At 37.7% G+C, this 20,433-nt stretch overlaps 2 protein-coding genes across 3 annotated transcripts; both read left to right on the plus strand.

Annotated features, from left to right (window-relative positions):
• Positions 1–1,531: 1,531 nt before the first annotated feature.
• On the plus strand, positions 1,532–3,823 carry LOC144713908 (uncharacterized). 2 transcript variants are annotated; one of them, XR_013584190.1, is made up of 5 exons: positions 1,532–1,923; positions 3,051–3,106; positions 3,173–3,253; positions 3,327–3,492; positions 3,547–3,823. XR_013584190.1 is itself a non-coding variant. In XM_078588648.1 (4 exons), exons 1-4 carry the CDS (start codon positions 1,582–1,584, stop codon positions 3,394–3,396), a joined length of 549 nt encoding a protein of 182 aa, XP_078444774.1. In that variant the 5' UTR covers positions 1,532–1,581; the 3' UTR covers positions 3,397–3,823. The 2 variants fall into 2 exon arrangements, 1 of the variants encoding a protein (XP_078444774.1); XM_078588648.1 differs by having other exon boundaries at positions 3,327–3,823.
• Positions 3,824–9,780: 5,957 nt separating this feature from the next.
• On the plus strand, positions 9,781–12,037 carry LOC144713676 (uncharacterized). The gene is made up of 4 exons (XM_078588337.1): positions 9,781–10,075; positions 10,346–10,401; positions 10,468–10,548; positions 10,621–12,037. Exons 1-4 carry the CDS (start codon positions 9,848–9,850, stop codon positions 10,688–10,690), a joined length of 435 nt encoding a protein of 144 aa, XP_078444463.1. The 5' UTR covers positions 9,781–9,847; the 3' UTR covers positions 10,691–12,037.
• Positions 12,038–20,433: the final 8,396 nt, after the last annotated feature.

The following is a 20,433-nucleotide window of genomic DNA, read 5'->3' on the forward strand; positions in this document are numbered from 1 at the left end:
AAGTACCAAACAACAAAGCCCTTTCATCCAAAATGGAATACAAGCCAATGAGAACAAGATAGTTTTCATTTCTTTTTGTGCACTAAAAATGGGACACAAGCAATTAAGAACCAAATAATTAGACCCATTAATCCAAAATGGAAGCCATTATTAAGAAAAAATCTATTTCCTTGATCCAAAGTGCGACACGAGCAATTAGGAACCAAAAAGTAAAATCCGTTCATCCAAAATGGAACAGACGCCATTAAAAACATTATAATTAAACCCATTGAACCAAATCGGAACACAAGCCCTCAAGAACAAAATAACTTTCATTTCCTTGATCCAAAATGGAACAGACGCCATGAAAAACAAAATAATTAAACCCATGGAACCAAATTGTGACACAAGCCATTAAGAACAAACTAGCTTTCATTTCCTTGATCCAAAATGGAGCAGACGCCATTAAAAACTAATCAAACCCACAGAACCAAATTGTAACACAAGCCATTAAGAACAAAATAACATTTATTTCCCTGATCCAAAATGAAGCAGACGCCATTAAAAACAAAATAATTAAACCCATTGAACCAAATCGGAACACAAGCCATTAAGAACAAACTAACTTTCATTTCCTTGATCCAAAATAGAGCAGACACCATTAAAAACAAAGTAATCAAGCCCGTTGAACCAAACCGGATCCAAAATAACATTTAGAACAAAATAACATTTATTTCCCTGATCCAAAATAAAACAGACGCCATTAAAAACCAATAATTAAACCCATTGAACCAAATTGGAGCACAAGCCGTGCATAACAAATTCGCTTTCATTTCCTCGATTCACAATGGGAAATAAAGGAATTTAAAACTAACAGTTTTACCCTTGCGCTGTAAATGCATTAGAACTATAGCAATTGAGTGCAACATGACGCTTCCCACGTATGCTCTGCTGCATTAATGGCGCCGCCCCCATGCTCGTGACCCTCGCCATCATTCATCAACAATTAGAGAGAGAGATAGATCTTTAGAGAGAGACATCCATCTTTAGAGAGAGAGATACAGATTGATGCAATGATTTCGATCGATTATCCTCGTCCGTGACTATTCATGAGGTTTTAATTCGACCCAGTCCACCACTTTTTTCTACGCCCTTTAAAAGTCATACAATTACAAATAAACCTTCTGTTCTGACTATTTGTGTGTCCCCCGGAGTTTAAAATTAACATTTATCCTTCGCGTTGTATAAAATGCATAAACACCGTAATGTTTTTGAAATTGATGCGGGGTCCATTAAACTCGCGTATAACACGGACGGGAGGGTAATTTCGTCCATGGACGAAATAACCGTCCCTCTTGGGCCTTGGACGGGGGACGGGACGGTTATTTCGTCCTGTGGGATGTTGAACGGGATGGTTTCGTCCCGTCCCCTCAATCGTCCGCGTACTATGAAAACAAACTTCTAGGTGAGGGGACCCACGTGGCGGTGGTGACGTGGCAGAGGGTCCCACCTACGGCCCGCGATTTAAATACAGGAAGAAGTGAGAGATTTTAGAGAGAGATACTTTTAGAGAGAGAGATAGGTTAGAGAGAGAGAGGAGAGATGGGGGGGAGGAAGAAGACGACGGTTGAGAAGGCTGAAGAGCGAGGCGGAGGTTTAGCCATGGCGGAGGGGAGTCTCGGCGGCGCCGCCGGTAGCTTGGAGAAGAAGATTGACGCCGGCGGAGCTCCGATTCGGCGCCTTCAATGGCGCCGCCGGCGGACGGCGGCCGAAACGAGGAGGAAAACCGCTGTTTTGGCGATTTCTCGTTCGGATCACGCAGATTTGGCGAGATTGATAGCGAGAGGCGAGGAATTCGATCTCGGCGATCCGTCGGAGTCGAGAAATTCGTCGTTCGAGGGAGAGAGATCTGGATTTTCTGGATGCTCTGTTGCGCCTCCGGAGGTGAGTTCTACGCCGAATTCTACGTTTCCTGCGGAGAAAAGTTTGTTTAATTCTTCGAATCATTTTTGTATTGGAAAATGGATTTTTCTCGATAAATTTGAGTCATTCTGTTGAGAGATTTCTCATCTTTGGGCTCTGCGCCTGTTTCGAATCGTTCTTGAGTTGGAAATCACATTTTTCTGGACACAATTTGAGTTATTCTGCGGAGAGCTTCGTCATCTTTGGAATCCGCGAGTGTTTACTAGTGTCTAGCAGTTGTTCTTACGTTGGGAATGGAATTATTGCTGGATAAAATTTGAATTATCAGCAGGGAAATCCGTCATCTTTGGGATCCACGGCTGTTGATTATTGTCTAGGTATCGTTCTTCCGTTGGAAATGAATTTTTATCGATAAAAATTGAGTTATTCTGCGGAGAGAGTCGTCATCTTTGGGATCCGTGCCTGTTGATTAGTTTCCAGGAGTCGTTCTTGCGTTGGGAACCGAATTTTTGCTGGATAAATTTTGAGTTATTCTGCGGAGAGATTCGTGATCTTTGGGAATGGAACTTTTCTTCGATAAAATTTGAGGTGATTCCGCTGAGAGATTCGTCGTCTTTGGGATTCCCGCCTGCCACTAGTTTCTTCGAATCCTTCTTGCGTTTTAATCGAATTTCTCTCGACATATTCGAGTTATTCTGCGGAGAGCTCTGTCAACTTTGGAATCCGCGCCTTATTACGCTGATTAGATCGCTCTTGCCATTAGAATCGAATTTTTCTCAATAAAAATTAGGTCATTTTAGGAGAGATTCGTCATCTTTGGGATCCGCGCCTTTTATTAATGCTACGAATCTTTCTTGCGTTGGAAAACGAATTCTTCTCGACAAAATTTGAGTTATTCTGCCGGGAGATCCGTCATCTTTGGGATCCGCGTCTCTCTTTAAAATCAATCCTCCGTTGGAATCGAATTCTTCTGGATAAAATTGGAGTTACTCTGGATAAAAAATTTTGAAATCCACGCCTGTTAAATAATTCTTAATCCCTCCTGCATAAGAATCGAATATTTCTCGTTAAAATATGAATAATCCAACTGAGAAATCCATGAACTTTGGAATCTGCTTCCAAGATTGAATATTATCTACTCTCGCCAGGAAGGAAACGAAGCGGAGAACGCCGACTTGGATCGGAATCCGAGATTCGACAAGAGGTAATTGAAATCACGATTTCTTCTTACGAACAGTCTAAGAACTTCATTTGATCTGATTTGGAGCAGGCGGCGGATTCCATCGGCGGAGGAGATGGAGGAGTTCTTCGCGGAGGCGGAGAAGCAAGAACAGCTTCGATTTCTGAACAAGTAAGAAGAGAAGAAATCTTCTGATTTTGAAATCATTTTGGGAAATATTCTTATTTGTTGTTTGGTTGGGTAGGTACAACTTCGACGTGGTGAGGGACGCGCCGATGGCGGGGAGGTTTCTGTGGATCTCTGCGGCGCCATGAGAGGAGAAGGCGCGAGGATTGTTCAACTGTTCCAATCTAGTAGAAGAAGAAGAAGAAGAAGCAAAAGATGATGATGATGATGATGATGATGATGATGATGATGATGATGACGATGATGATGAAGATAATGAAGAAGAAGAAGAAGAAGAAGATGATGATGATGATGAAGATAATGAAGAAGAAGAAGAAGATGGTGATGATGAAGAAGAAGAAGAAGATGATGATGATGATGAAGATAATGAAGAAGAAGAAGAAGATGGTGATGATGAAGAAGAAGAAGAAGATGATGATGATGATGAGCGATTTATATTGAGCGATATGGGTTCCATCTCTCTGTCTCTCTCTCTATACATATAACCATTTACTTTGAGAGATATGAGTTCCATATTTCTTTATCTCTATACATATAACCATTTATTTTGAGAGATATGGGTTCCATCTCTCTTTCTCTGTATACATATAACCATTTATTTTGAGAGATATGGGCTCCATCTCTCTTTTTCTGTATATATATAACCATTTATTTTGAGAGATATGGGTTCCATCTCTCTCTCTCTCTCTCTCTCTCTCTCTCTCTCTCTCTCTCTCTCTCTCTACGTATAACCATTTACTTTGAGAGATATGAGTTCCATCTTTCTTTCTCTCTATACATATAACCCTTTATTTTGAGAGATATGGGTTCCATCTCTCTCTCTCTCTCTACATATAACTAAAATTATCGCTACAAAAATGATAGGAAATGTAAGATAGTTATGTAAAGTAAATATTTTTCATATCTTTCACGTTTATTCCTAGTGGACCCGAATTTAAACTTTATAAGAATCATTTTCCGGCACTTTGAACAGAATATTCATAGTCTCATTGCAAAAACTATTATACAACATGTATATGGAATTTGATATACATACGTATCTAGGTTTGCTATATAATTTTTTTTTCTCACTTATCCGAAGTGATGTGATAATATTATAACAAAATGACGAAGTAAACCCATTCTACCAGAATATAATGTGAAGTTGACTTCGTTCAATCATTATCCTAGTGAAGACCCTTGGAAATACATAGATTCTTGAGCTTATTTTGTGAGACGGTATCTTTAACTGCTTAGGCTTAGGCAAATTCCTTCCAACATCCCTAAGATAAAATCATATGGCTAACAAGAGTTCGAAAATGATACAGATAGGACCCTATGATGAGTCAATCCACATGATATGCCTCTGATTTAACCAATAGAGAAAAGATAATCCAATTTACGGATGGTGAATAGTACAGTCTTGATCATTAAAGTATAAACACTGAATAAAGTTAGCAACATGGCAAAACATGCTTGAACACATTTTGAAGTCTTATAGAAACCTAGATATCAACCATGTTGGCTATTAAAACAACCCAAAATTATCTTCCTTTGATGATGCCATTTTTTATTGAAAGACTTGGGCCAACTTTCTCTAAAAACTTGGGTCAATCAAACATACAATATTTTCTTAAAACTCAGATCTCCCCCTTTATCCCACCCTTCAATCTGCTCATCTCTCTCTCTTATTTATATCTTTCATCACCCAAGATTCATCCTAATCTTCACCATCACACCTACCCTTTTCATGGTAACTTTCCGGCGATGGGCAATATTCGTTTAAACTCTTCACAGTTATTAAACTGATGCACATGATCTGATCCGTCACATCTATGCAGTCCCAATCAGTGTATACACGTGAACGCCGAATATGGGTAAGAGGAAAAGACGAGATACAAATTAAATAACTCCAGCACAGCTCATATTTTAGGGTTCTTGGGTTTGTCGTAGAAGAGATAGAAAGAGAGAGAGAGAGAAAGGGATATTTTGCTATTTAATTCTCAGAAGCGATACTCAGTATTATCGTTCTTGGTATGTTCTTCATGTTTTGGGCGAAAATTTGAAAAAGAATGGGGAATGGAATAAATACTGGACGGTTTGATTTGTCTCTGCCGAAGAGTATTCGGTTTTTCTCTGTTCCAGCGCCTCTGCCTCTCTCTCTATCCCGAAATATTCGGTACGCAAGGAGGCATAAACGGCAGAGGAATTCCAGAGGTATCCGACTCGGGTTCCTCAACACGTTTCTGATAAAGAATAGAAAAGTACTGAACTGTAAGAGTTTTGCCAAGGAGTATCGTCTCCTTCGACTATGACGTTTTAATCTATCAATCTGTGTATATTTTATTTATCTCTCTGTCTATCAATATTTTAATCTCTTTATATTTGTATTTATCTCTCTGTATATCAATATTTCAATCTGTGTATCGATGTATCTATCTATCTATCTATCTATCTATCTATCTATCTTTCTTTCTTTCTTTCTATCTATCTATCTATCTATCTTTCTATTCATCTATCTTTCTATCTGTGTATCTGTGTAACCATCTATCTATCTAGTTGTTTATCTATGTATCTGTATCTGTAAGGTTTAACTCTCTTTCATCTCTCTATCTCTATGTATCTCTCTATATCTCTCTCTATGTCTCTCCCTGTCTTTCTCTGTCTATATCTCTCTCTCTTACTCTGTCTCCCTCTGTCTATATATCTCTCTCTTACTCTGTCTCTCTCTATCTCCATCTCTCTCTCTTACTCTGTCTCACTCTGTCTCTATCTCTCTCACTCTCTCTGTGTCTATCTCTGTCTCTTTCTCTCTTTTCCTCTATATTTTTCTCTCTTTTTCTCTCTTTCTCTCTCTTTCTCTGTCTCTCCCTTCTGCTCTCTTTCTGTCTCTCTCTGTCTATACGTCTCTCTTTCTCTATCTTTCTCTCTATTTTTCTGTCTCTCTCTGTCTATATCTCTTTCTCCCTCTTTCTCTGTCTTCTCTCTGTATATGTGTCTCTCTCTCTTTCTCTCTCTTTCTCTGTCTATCTCTGTCTATATATATCTCTCTTTCTCTCTCTTTCTCTGTCTATATATATCTCTCTTTCTCAATCTTTCTCTCTCTTTCTCTGTCTCTCTCTGTTTATATCTCTTTCTCTCTCTTTCTCTGTCTATCTCTGTCCATGTATCTCTATCTCTATATCCCTATCTTTCTCCCTCTTTCTCTCTCTCTGTCTCTCTCTGTATAAATGTCTCGCTGTCTCTTTTTTTCCATCGTTCTCTCTCTTTCTGCCTATCTCTGTCCATGTATATCTGTCTCTATCTCTACCTTTCTCTCTCTTTCTCTGTCTATCTCTGTCCATGTATCTCTCTATATCTCTATCTTTCTCCCTCTTTCTCTCTCTTTCTCTGTTTCTCTCTGTCTAAATGTCTCTCTGTATCTTTTTCTCTATCCTTCTTTCTCTTTCTCTGTCTCTCTCTGTCTTAATGTCTCTCTCTCTATTTCTCTCTATCGTTCTCCCTATTTCTCTGTCTCTCTGTGTAAATGTCTCTCTCTCTCTCTCTCTCTCTCTCTCTCTCTCTCTCTCTTTCTCTATCGTTCTCCCTATTTCTCTGTCTCTCTCTGTCTAAATGTCTCTCTCTCTCTCTTTTTCTCTATCGTTCTCTCTCTTTCTGTGTCCTTCTCTGTCTAAATGTCTCTCTCTCTCTTTTTCTCCATCGTTCTATCTCTTTCTCTGTCTCTCTCTGCCTAAATGTCTCTCTCTCTATTTTTCTCTATCGTTCTCCCTATTTCTCTGTCTCTCTCTGTCTAAATGTCTCTCTCTCTTTTTCTCTATCGTTCTCTCATTTTATCTGTCTCTCTCTGTCTAAATATCTCTCTCTCTTTCTCTATCTTTTTCTCTATTTCTCTCTTTTTCTTTGTCTCTCTCTCTATATATATCTCTATCTTTCTCTCTCTTTCTATATCTCTCTACATCTACACCTCTTTCTCTCTCTTTCTCTATCTCTCTCTGTCTAAATGTCTCTCTCTCTTTTTCTTTACCGTTCTATCTCTTTCTCTGTCTCTCTCTGTCTGAATGTCTCTTTCTCTTTCTCTATCATTTTTTATATTTCTCTCTCTTTCTATATCTCTCTGTGTCTATATCTCTTTCTCTCTCTTTCTCTGTCTCTCTCTCTACATCTCTCTCTCTCTCTCTCTCTCTCTCTCTCTCTCTCTCTCTCTCTCTCTCTCTCTCTCTCTCTACCTCTCTCAGACTATCTCTCTATCTGTCTCTCGCAGTCTATATCTCTGTCTCTCTCTCTCTCTCTCTCTCTCTCTCTCTCTATATATATATATATATATATATATATTTCTCTCTCTCTCTCCCTCCCCCTCCTCTCTCCCTCCCTCCCTCCTTTCAAATACATCTAATGTCGGATCCTCAGGCAGGATACGAACCCTAATTCATCCAATGTGTAAACTACAAGTTTTTTAACGTGAACGATTTAAAGAAAACAAGATACGTGAAAGACTGAGCCCAACACAAAACAACCAAATAAAACCCCATCACATGAAAACATAATATTTGAGCATTTTGGAACCAAGCAGAACTGAGATATATGATAACATAATAACATCAGCACTTTATTGAAATATTTTGAGGAGCATGCAATTGACAACAACATAAGTTTATCCTTTACTTCCCATGGATTCAGATAATTAAGAACAAAATAACTGTACCCTGTTCATCCAAACAATCAATGTTGCCTCCATCATTCATCACTTGTGTCTCTCATCCTACATGATTTGGAAACAAGAATAATAGAGAGAGAAAGATAACTAGAGAGAAATTGGGTAGGGATGGAGAATGGATGACGCGTGAGGGTTACTATCTGACGGAAGGGGGCTTAACATCAGTCTGTCCAGTCATCTATTCATCCGTCCAATTATAATTTTGATCGTCATCAATCTACATTTCATCATACTCGCCATTACGTCATCAGTCCCATTCAGTCATTCATCCATAACAAAGAATGAAGTATACGATGGACATAACTTCCTCTCTCAAGTCCTCTTACTCTCTCCCTCTCTTCCATTCATAGGCACCCATCAGTCATTGCAACTGCCACTATTGAGGTCTCAAGTATCAACCTAACCACCTCTCTCTCTCTCTCTCTCTCTCTCTCTCTCTCTCTCTCTCTCTCTCTCTCTCTCTCTCTCTCTCTTCCCCTCTTACTCTTTCACCCTCTCTAAATATATTATTCATCCTCTCTCTATAGGTCTCTTTCTTTCCTTATCTCTCTCTTTCTCTTCCTCTCTCTTTTTTCTCTATCTATATATCTCGATCTCTCTCTTTATCTTTCTCTACCTTTCTCTCAATCTCTCTTTATCTCTCCTTATCTCTCTCTTTATCTTTCTCTACCTTTCTCTCAATCTCTCTTTATCTCTCCTTATCTCTCTCTTTATCTCTCTCTATCTCCCTCGTTATCTCTCTCCATCTCTCTCTCTTTCTCTCTATCTCTCTCACTCTTCATCTCTCTCTATATCTCTCTCTATATTTATCTCTATCTCTTTCTCTCTTCATATCTCTATATATCTCTTTATCTCTCTCTCAATCTCTCTCAATCTCTCTCTATCTCTCTATCTCTCTCTCTTCATCTCTCTATATATTTCTTTCTCTCTATATATATATTTCTCTCTATCTCTCTCTTCATCTCTCTCTAATCTCTCTTAATCTCTCTATATATCTCTCTTCATTTTTCTCTATCTATCTCTCTCTTCATCTCTCTCCATATCTCTCTTCATCTCTCTCCATATCTCTCTTTATCTCTCTCTTCATCTTCCTGTATATATATCTCTCTCTTCATCTCTCTCTATCGCTCTCTCTCTCTCTCTTCATTTTTCTCTCTCTATCTCTCTCTTCATCTTTCTCCATATCTCTCTTTATCTCTCTCTTCATCTCTCTCCATATCTCTCTTTATCTCACTCTTCATCTTCCTGTATATATATCTCTCTCTATCGCTCTCTTCATCTTTCTCTATATCTATCTCTCTCTTCATCTCTCTCTATATCTCTCTTTATCTCTCTCTCTTCCCCTATCACTATTTCCCTCTCCCAATTCTCATTCTATCTCTTCTCATCATCAGTCCGTCATCTCTCTCCTCAGTCAGCCATTTTCTATCATCCATCGTCTCGGACGGATGAAGGATGACTAACGACGGAACTGACTTCATGTAATCATCTGTCCACCAGGTTGACGGATGACGAACCCATCATCTAATCCGACATTTTAGGAGAGGAGAGAGAAGTGTTGAATAACATGATATGATTTTACTTATATCCAGTCCATCCTTTATACATCTTCACAAGAATTTCACATTAACCTCTACTCTATCGAAATTAGAGTACTGCCCTTCTCACAGGCACTTGCCAGACAACGTGACACAAACTTCGAGGTACACGGGCCCACATTAAATTATCCTGATCTGCCAATAACCGACAGAGTGACGTGTCAGCGGGCCCCACCCCCTTCGCCGCCAGTTTAAATACAGAGAGAGATGGAAATGGAGACGGAGGAGATAGAGAGAGAGATAGACAGAGAGAGAGAGAGAGAGAGGAACGGAGAGAGATCTTCAGCGATGGCGGAGGAGAGTCTCGGCGGAGGAGGAAGCAAGAGGAAGAGGACGGTCGGCGGAGCTCCGCTTCAATGGCGCCGCCGGCGGCCGGCGACGGAAAGGAGGAGAAGAACCGTCGTTGATCCGGCGAGTTTGGCTTCGAATCGCGAGAATTTTGAATTATCTGTTTCCTTGGAGGCGATTGAGGAAGAGAGTTTCAGATCTAACAGCCGATCTGCCGAGTTTCCGGAGGTGAGTGATTTTGATTCGGATTTGGCATTTGCTCGCGGAAATTCTAGTGTTTTTGCGATCAGATCCGTCGACTTTGGGATCCGTGCTTATTTATTCCTCCGCGTTTGCTCTCTCGTTGTTTTCTGACCTAGGTCAGCAGTTTCTGTTCCTGATTCTTGAGATGGAACTCGGAAATCGGAATCGGATAGTTTGTTGTCGAAGTTTGGATTATCCTTTCCCTCTCGATCACCTCCGTTTCTTAGGTTTTTGATTGTTTTCTGACGTCGCCAGGAAGGAAACGAAGCGGAGAACGCCGACTTGGATCGGAATCCGAGATTCGACAAGAGGTAATTGAAATCACGATTTCTTCTTACGAACAGTTTTAGAACTTGATTTGATCTGATTTGAAGCAGGCGGCGGATTCCATCGGCGGAGGAGATGGAGGAGTTCTTCGCGGAGGCGGAGAAGCAAGAACAGCTTCGATTTCTGAACAAGTAAGAAGAGACGAAATCTTCTGATTTTGAAATTATTTTGGGAAATATTCTTATTTGTTGTTTGGTTGGTAGGTACAACTTCGACGTGGTGAGGGACGCGCCGATGGCGGGGAGGTTTCTGTGGATCTCTGCGGCGCCATGAGAGGAGAAGGCGCGAGGATTGTAGATTATTCCCCGCGGAGGATGGTTTCATGGCGGGCGGAGGTGAAGATCGCGGAAAAGAGCGATTGTACCAACGCAAGAGAATCTCTGCCGGCACTGTGAATGTACGTCCATTCGTCACGCGTTTACCGTGCCCTCTCTCTCTGTCTCTCTCTCTCTATGTCTCTCTCTATCCGTCTCTCTCTATCTGTCTCTCTCTCTCTCTCTCTATGTCTCTCTCTATCCGTCTCTCTCTATCTGTCTCTCTCTCTCTCTCTCTATGTCTCTCTCTATCCGTCTCTCTCTCTCTCTATCCGTCTCTCTCTCTCTGCCTCTCTCTATGTCTCTCTCTCCGTGTCTCTCTCTCTCTCTATGTTTCTCTATCTTTCTCTCTCTATGTCTCCCTCCCTCTCTCTCTGTCTCTCCGTATCTGTCTCTCTCCCTCTCTCTCTTTGTGTCTCTCTCTCTCTCCATGTCTCTCTCTCCCTCTCTCTATCTGTCTCTCCCTCTGTGTCTCTCTCTCCCTCTCTCTCTGTGTCTCTCTCTATCTGTCTCTCTCTCTCTCTCTATGTTTCTCTATCTTTCTCTCTCTATGTCTCCCTCCCTCTCTCTCTGTGTCTCTCTGTATCTGTCTCTCTCCCTCTCTCTCTTTGTGTGTCTCTCTCTCTCCATGTCTCTCTCTCCCTCTCTCTCTGTGTCTCTCTCTATCTGTCTCTCTCCCTCTATATCTCTCTCTCCCTCTGGCTGTCTCTCTCTCTCTCTATGACTTTATATATATATTTCTCGCCCCCCATCTCTCTAAGTATATCTATCTCCATTTCTCTATGTCTCTCTCTATTTCAATAACCATATCTCTATCAATCTCTATCTCTCTCCTTTTATGTCTTTCTCCATGTCTCTCTCTATCTCTATCTCTCTGTATCTCTGTATTTCTCTATCTTTATCTAGCTCTCCATATGTCTATCTCTCTATCTCTATTTCTATCTAGCTGAATACCTCTGTCTATGTCAATCTCTCTGTGTTTCTCTGTCTCTCTATCTCTTTCTCTATCTAGCTGACTAGCTCTTTCTATGTCAATCTCTCTTTCTCTGTATGTCTATCTCTATCTCTATCTCTATCTAGCTTACCAGCTCTCCCTATGTTTCTCTATCTCTATCTAGCTCTCTCTATGCCTATCTCTCTATGTCTCTTTCTATCTCTGTCTATTGCTCTCTATCTCTGTCAATATCTATCTCTCTCTATCTCTATATTTACAATGTCTATCTCTCCCTATGTCACTCTTTATCTACTTATTTTTCGAGGTAAGAATGGAAAAGTTCTGAAATTTAGATATTTTACCAAAGAATAACTCCTCCTTTAACTGTTAGGACTCTCTCTCTCTCTCTGGTATATAATGTGTATATCTCTTCAGAGGGGCAAGTAAAATTTTGATTTTTAAAGAAACCCTTAAACTCAATAAAGTTGAAAATGTGTAGGGTAAGGTTTTGTCAAATATTTGAGAGAATCTTGAAATATTAAAAACCATGTACCTCGCTAAGAAAAAGTTACTCTAATTTCTTATTCGATGGACAGCTTTACATATGTATAAAGTTACATTGTATGTATTTAATCACTTTTTTATCAATCCCAGTTGATGTGATTCACCTATGCTAATATATTATCCAGACACTCATAAATATGGAGAATAATGTTAAATGTACCAGGCAGTGTATCTTACCAACATGATGATTAACATGATGATAAAATTAATATAGACTAAAGAGGATTAATTTTCTCCTCTTCTTATAAATACGTAGTAGGTAATTAGGTCTGATTATTATGTGGCCTTCAAGCTAATAACGCATCTATGTTGTATTTGAGTTTACATAAATAAATATTTTTCCGTAAATATTTACACATGAATATACTAACTAAGCAACTTATGATGAGATCACAATACAGTGATTAATAATATTTAACTATGTATTTTAAATATTAATATTTAAGGAATACATGAGATTGATAATGAAGTATTGAAAAAATATAGCACTATCCAATCTTTTTTACATGATATGTATCTCTGATCATGTTTCTAGTAACGTAGAGACGCCAATGATGGATGGTGTGTGCTCTCTAGGTAAAGACTTTATTGAATTGATATGTATGAATCCCTAAAAGGTATTATACAGAAGTATCAATCAGGTGATTCATGTTATGCTCGTGTAAGTGGTCATTGGATCCTAAGATTTCAAACATATATTGTGAAATGAATGTTATGTTTTTTATAATGACATAAGACTCCATAAACACAAGATTTGAATTAGTATTCGAACATATATAGAAATATGTGTACGAAGATGATTAACTGGTCAAGATCTGATCATGTGCCTTCACTTGGAGAGGAGATTGACTCAAGGAAGAAGATGCATTGAAATAACAAAAGATGACATGTGAAAGCTCACATCTAAGGTTATTAAGGTTGCAAAGGAGTTCTTGTCTGTGTCTGTGATCAGTGCCCATGGGCCAGATTCTTCTGTCCTAGTAGTGTCCACTCCAACTAAAAGTGATTCATAAAATAATCGGGCTATAGATAGGACCGAATTGTTGACAATGAGCTGAAGACAAAGTCAATAATGATATCTATCAAAAAGACGAAGGTAGCGAACAGAACTGAGGGTTGATTGGGTAGAATCTTTTTTCCTAAAGTTGGTGAAACATTCACATATTCATTTATTTCTCCATGGGAGACATAAGAAACAATTTTTTTTTTCAAAAAACTAAATTTAGAAATTTACAGGCATTAGATACTTGAAAATTCATGCATCTGTAATACTTTATGCATATAAAATAGTATTAAAATCTATGAAGTGGTAGATCTAAATAAGTATAATGCTTACATAATACTGTATTCATATTTTTTAATAGGTATGAAAATTCAATAAATTTGAATGAAGTGATGGATGTGAACATTACCAAAATAACAACTTATAAAAATATTATACAATAAATCATGTCTATGTAATATCTTATTTTTTCCATATGTATAAATTATTAATTATATATATAAAGTGGTGGGTATCACAAATTTTAAATATAAATTTAAACTTAAAATGCTATTTTAAATAATATATATTACCTCAATATCATATGCTTCTAAATTATTTTCAATATTTTTTAAGATATAATATATTCCTAAAACCAAATAGGTGGTGGGCCTCAATAATAACAAATAAGATGAAACATAAACAATTAGAAAATATGTTGTCTTCCCAATAACGGATAATAAAACAAATCCATATTTTTTAATGTGTATTATACATGAATATCAATGAAGTGAATGTTTTCTTAAACCTACAAAACTATTATAAAAAATCATGTTTAACTAGAATATGATATCTATAAATATGTATTAATACATGTGAAGTGGTGGACGTCAAACATTATAAAAATATTTTGAAAGTTATGAAGCTTTGAGATAATTAAACAATTAATATCAACATAATATATAATGTCTATGAAATATGTATTTGCACTTGCGATGACTGCATCATGGAACCATGTATATTTTTTAGGATGAGTAGACATGAAAATTAAATGGTCGAAGTACAATATTCCTGGGTAGACTGCGTAGTGAACAATTTCAACATAACACCTTACACTAGCCAATCCTACTTAGTTTGTTGGATCTAAATGAAGCAAAATCTTATCTGGGCTAAGGGCTGTTCATTCTTGGAGTCTTCAGCACCCAATAATGTTTATTTGAGCTTACTAAAACTATTTTTGAAATATTATCTTTATATATACTCATACATATTATGCACCCATTTTTCATACCCTCTTCACACCATTTTACCCATTTTGGTTTGTTCAATTAGGAACCTATACATCGGTAATAATCTCCAAGTAATGATGATGTGATTTATAAACAATTTGTTTCTTCTTCACCTTTGTGAAATATTTTCCTTTTTATCTCCCTTTTTTATTTATTTTATTTCCTCTCCTTCTATTTCATCTTTTGTTTCTCTCTTTCATGGTCTCAATCATATCAAGACTTCAATTTTTATAATTAATCTTTTATTTTTTTACCCATTCTTAAAAACATAAGAATCAAAAGTAGATAATAGCATAAAGGGGTTTCTTCTTTTTTAAGTATGACATTTATGTATTTTTATATCATTGATTTTATTGTCCTTGGTTAAGGTGGACACATATCCTTGTGGTTATATGTTTCCTCTACAAGATGACAGTGTATTCTACTTATTTATCTGTTCTGGCTAGTATGTTTTGTTCATATAATTCATCTACCAGTTATCCTTCACCTAACGTAGCATATTCTTTTAACCCAAAATCTTTCTTTTCTTTCTACACCCATACTTTGGAGCCTCATCATACATGTTTCTTTCATAAACGTTCAACATTCTGTGCTTGAAAAACCGGAGAATCATTTAAACTTTTTACTTGCACAATGGAGAAAGGTTTGTGGAGAGAAAGGTGAAGGAAGTAGCTGCTACATGTGAGAGAGTAACCTAGATAGGGATAAATTAAAAGAGATCTCCTAGATTATTAAATAATACCTGACATAAGTCAGCTTCATCGTCATGACCACAGTAGCTTTTATCAGGAGTATTTAGGTATTTCATGGAATATCCATACCCACATCAAATATTTATTTTATAATTTTGAGATTTGCTAATGATGTTTTAAGGTTCTCAAGGTGAATGTAAATCGAAGAAAAAATCAAAGATATTGCTAAGGGAAAGGAAATGAACTATGTTGGGGACACTACTAACACATGAATGACTAAAATAATACACAATTGGTTAAGCTTTAAATTTAAGGCTGCCCATTTTTCCTTCAGGTGATCTATTAAAATAGTTTTATGTTGACATTGTTTTGTTATCAAACACTTTCTCTCTCCTCTCTCAAAAAGGTAGAATTGGATGACGGCTGACAATTGTACTCCAGTTTCGTCCTGATCTGTCATCCATCAACCTGGTAAACAGATGTTTGTATGTAGTCAGTTCCATTGTTACTCATCAGTCATCGGTCTGAGATGATGCACGACAGAAAATGACAGACTGATGATGGGAAGGGGGAGAAATATAATTGAGAGAGGGAGATAGTGATAGGTAAAGTGAGAGATAGAGAGTGATTGTGCGTGAGAGAGAGAGATAAAGAGATTATATATATACAGATATATATATATATATGTATGTTGAGGTAAAGAGGAAAGAAAGAGATCTATATAGAGAGAGTGAATGATATTTAGAGAGGGGGAAGAGTGAAAGGGAAAGAGAGAGAGTGGATGAATGATATATTTAGAGAGGGGGAAAGCGTAAGAGGAAAATAGATAGAGGGACAGAGGGTGAATCATACATTTTGAGAGGGGGAAAGAGTAAAAGGGAAATAAAGAGAGAGGGTGAATGATATATTCACAGAGGGGGAAAGAGTGAGAGGGAGAGAGAGAGAGAGAGAGGTGTGGTTAGGTTGATACTTGAGGCGGCGATGGTGGCAGTTGCAATGACTGATTGATGCAGTTGTATGGAAGTAAGAAAGGGAGAGAGTAAGAGGGCTTGAGAGAACAACTTATTTCCACATATACTTTGTTATTTGTTCTCAACGAATGACTGAAGGGACAATTCATGCAATGGTGACAATATCGACATATAGACGAAGGATGGTCAGGATTATATGTGAGCAGATTAATTGATGACTGGAGATACATCCGTTTGGTCCCGTCTCGTCTGACAGTAACCATAATGTGTCTTCCATTTTTCATCTTTACCCGATGGATCTCTATTTCCCTCCATCTATCTTTTACTGTTCTTTCTAAAGCATGTAGGATGAGAGACACTACTGATGAATGATGGAGGCAATATTAATGTCCAGACTAGTTTTTTTTTTTGTTTGGATGAACAGGGTACAGTTATTTTGTTCTCAATTGTGTGAATCCATGGCAATTAGATGATTATTTTATTTTTTGTCAATTGCATGTTCTTCAAACCATTTTGCTAAAGTGATGACGTTAATATGTTCACAAATGTCTGAGTTCTATTTGGTTCCAAAAGGGTAAAATACTATGTTTTCATGTGATGGGATTCTACTTGGTTGTTTTATGTTGGGCTCAGTCTTTCACGTGTCTTGTTTTCTTTAAATCGTTCACGTTAAAAACTTGTATTTTTAACTTTGGATAAATTTATGATTTGAATCCTGCCTGCTGATCTGAGATTCAACGTGTTTAAAAGAAGGGAGGGAGAGGGGGGAGAGAGAGAGAGAGAGAGAGAGAGGAGAGAGAAAGAAACAGAGACAGAGACAGAGAGATAAACATAGACAGACGAGGACAGAGAAAGAGAGAAATAAAGAGAGAGATATATCGACAGAGAGAGAGACAGAGAGAGAGGTAGAGAGATGAAAGAGAGTTAAACATCACAGCCATACATAGATAGACAAGTAGATAAATATATACATAGATACACAGATTGAAAGACAGATAGATAAAGAGATACATGGATTCACAGATTGAAAGATATACAGGTGGAGAGATACACAGATTAAAAGATAGATAGATTGATTCATCGGTACACAGATTAAAATATTGATAGGCAGAGAGATAGATACAAAGATAAACAGATTGAATGATAGATATATGCATAGATAGATAGACAAGAAGATAGATACATTGATAGATTAAAACGTCATAGTCGAAGGAGACGATACTCCTTGGCAATACTCTTACAGTTCAGTAGTTTTCTATTCTTTATCAGAAACGTGTTGAGGAACCCGAGTCGGATACCTCTGGAATTCCTCTGCCGTTTATTCCTCCTTGCGTACCGAATATTTCGGGATAGAGAGAGAGGCAGAGGCGCTGGAACAGAGAAAAACCGAATACTCTTCGGCAGAGACAAATCAAACCGTCCGGTATTTATTCCATTCCCCATTCTTTTTCAAATTTTCGCCCAAAACATGAAGAACATGCCAAGAACGATAATACTGAGTATCCCTTCTGAGAATTAAATAGCAAAATGTCCCTTTCTCTCTCTCTCTTTCTATCTCTTCTACGGCAAACCCAAGAACCCTAAAATATGAGCTGTGCAGGAGTTATTTAATTTGTATCTCGTCTTTTCCTCTTACCCATATTCGGCGTTCACGTGTATCTACTGATTGGGATTGCATAGATGTGACGGATCAGATCATGTGCATCAGTTTAATAACTGTGAAGACTTTAAACGAATATTGCCCATTGCCGGAAAGTTACCATGAAAAGGGTAGGTGTGATGGTGAAGATAAGGATGAGATAGAAAGAAAGATAAACATAAGAGAGAGAGATGGGCAGAAAGTTGGTTCAAGGTTGGGATAAAGGGAGATATCTCAGTTTTAAGAAAATACTGTCTGTTTCATTGACCCAATTGGTTAGAGAAAATCGGTTCAAGTTTTGATAGCTATCATGGTTGATCTCAGATTTCTTTGAGACTTAAAAAAATGAGTCCAATCAAGTTTTGCCATGCTGCTAACGTTTTCTGCTGTGTATATTTTAATGATAAGAACTGTACAGTTTCCCATCTGTAAATTCGATAATATCTTCTCTGTTTGTTAAATCTGAGACATATCGTGTGGATCGACGCATCATACGGACCCATCTGAACCATTATCTTAGCCGTAAGTCTTGTCCTAATTTTAGTGGGATTTTGCTAAGTTGACTAAATTTTATCAGAAGATCGTTATTTTACTTTGGGTCTCCCAAAATGTTTATGTTGTCATCTCTGTCTCTATTCTGAGCAAAATTAGCTTCAAAGCTGCCCCCACCAATCGAAGGCATTCGGAACCTAGAATCTGGACCAGTGGTTTGAAACCATGAACTTTACTATGTTTGCTTTTCATACTTATCAAAAATGCTACAAATACATTCTTTTCTTCCTTTTTATTAATATGTCCAAGGAATACCCAGAACTAAAAATGTATTATTGTCGTCTCTCTCTCTCTCTCTCTCTCTCTCTCTCTCTCTCTCTCTCTCTCTCTCTCTCTCTCTCTCTCTCTCTCTCTCTCTCTCTCTCTCTCTCTCTCTCTCTCTCTGCCTCTAGCTCTTAAGCAGATCATTTTTTTATCAATACTTATTTATATATATTTCAATAAGATGCACTCACCAACTAAAAATGAACATCCATGAATCAGATCATGTGCATCAGTTTAATAATAGTGAAGAGGTAAAAAAATATTCCCATTGCTGAAAAGTTACCGTGAACAGGGTATGTGCGATAGTGAAGAGTAGGATGAAGCTTCGTAATGAAAGAGAAACATAAGAGAGAGAGAGAGAGATGGGCAGATTGAAGGTTGAGATAAAGGGGGAGATATGAATATTAAGAAACAAATGTCTGGAAATGTGAAAATGATAAAGGCCAGATATGGAGAATAATATTTATCATGTTATTGAATTGTGTAAATAGTAAAGGTTGAACGCGTCAAGGAAGAAGATCCATTCTCTAATGATCACCATTTCACATCAGTACTCATTAGCGTGACGGATTAAAGTTTGACGGTTAACTGATAATATCAAATTTAAATATTATTTTCTATAAACTGATTATAATGTCATGTTATCATTATTTACTTCCCTATCCGAGAGTTTTGGTACTTGGAAATAATTGGAAATTGCATTCTTGAAGAAATTTATACTGTTGGAAAGACTAGCACATATAGGAGAGCCATACGAGAATTCAACCTGGGACCGATGAATCCTTGGGAGAGGCATGGGAGAAACTAAGGGAACTAACACGCAAATGTCTGCACTGCTGTATATAAGAATGGGATAGCATCCAAACCATTATGTAGAGTCAAGAGACCAAGATCGTAAGATGATCAATGCCACTGGTGGAGGTACTTTTTTGCATAAATATCTAGAAGACACTATTGATACTCGTAGAGAGATTAGGCTAAAAGAACCCAACAACTTAGGTTTCTCCAAATTAAAACCTTGATATCTGAATATTCAGCCACTGGATTGAGCTCAAAATTTGAGGGCTTGTTCTTCATTGTATCCTCTTTTCATCTGTATGAATTGATTGAACAATATAGCCGTAAAAATACATAAAATTTCAGGAAAACTTGGAGAAGAAAGTGGAATTGTCTCACCTCTCTACCATAGTTACAAATTTGTCAATTGGTGGGCTAGCAATTGAACCTATCAACTAGGTTGAAGAAATGATTAATTATTTTTGGCAAATGTGTACATAATAATTTATAATGCAGGTCGACAAATATTAGTTGGCCATGAATATTATTAAGTACGCTGATATATTATTACCCTCGAGTGTCATGACATTTCTGTATATACTAACATGGGCATACATTTTAGGTGTCCATGCCAGCCACACATTGGTGACCCCCCCCCCCCTTCGTTCTTGTTTCCCTCTCAAAATCCATTTACTTCTAGTCTCTCTAGATAGTGAAAAGATGAACCAGAACTTTAAGAAGAGTTGAAGATATTTAAGAGGAGACCTATTGATCATGCGATAATGTGGATACATTTAGAGCCCAAAGATGTAAACCACTTTGCTACCCTCCTCTAAGGAACCAAGTGAGAGTGAATCACCTCCGCACAAGATCATTTATCCTCTTATATTTCCTGACGTCCATCTTATTTGATTTGACCATTTTCTAGAAAATGATCAATGCACAAAGTAATCTCGTGTTACAAACTCAACCCTTAAGAATCCAACAAGGATTTAAGGGGTAATGTTGGTTCTCAGCATCCTATTACCTAGAGAGACT

This window comes from Wolffia australiana, chromosome 16 (genome assembly GCF_029677425.1).
Source record: "Wolffia australiana isolate 7733 chromosome 16, ASM2967742v1".
NCBI classification, from domain to species: domain Eukaryota; kingdom Viridiplantae; phylum Streptophyta; class Magnoliopsida; order Alismatales; family Araceae; genus Wolffia; species Wolffia australiana.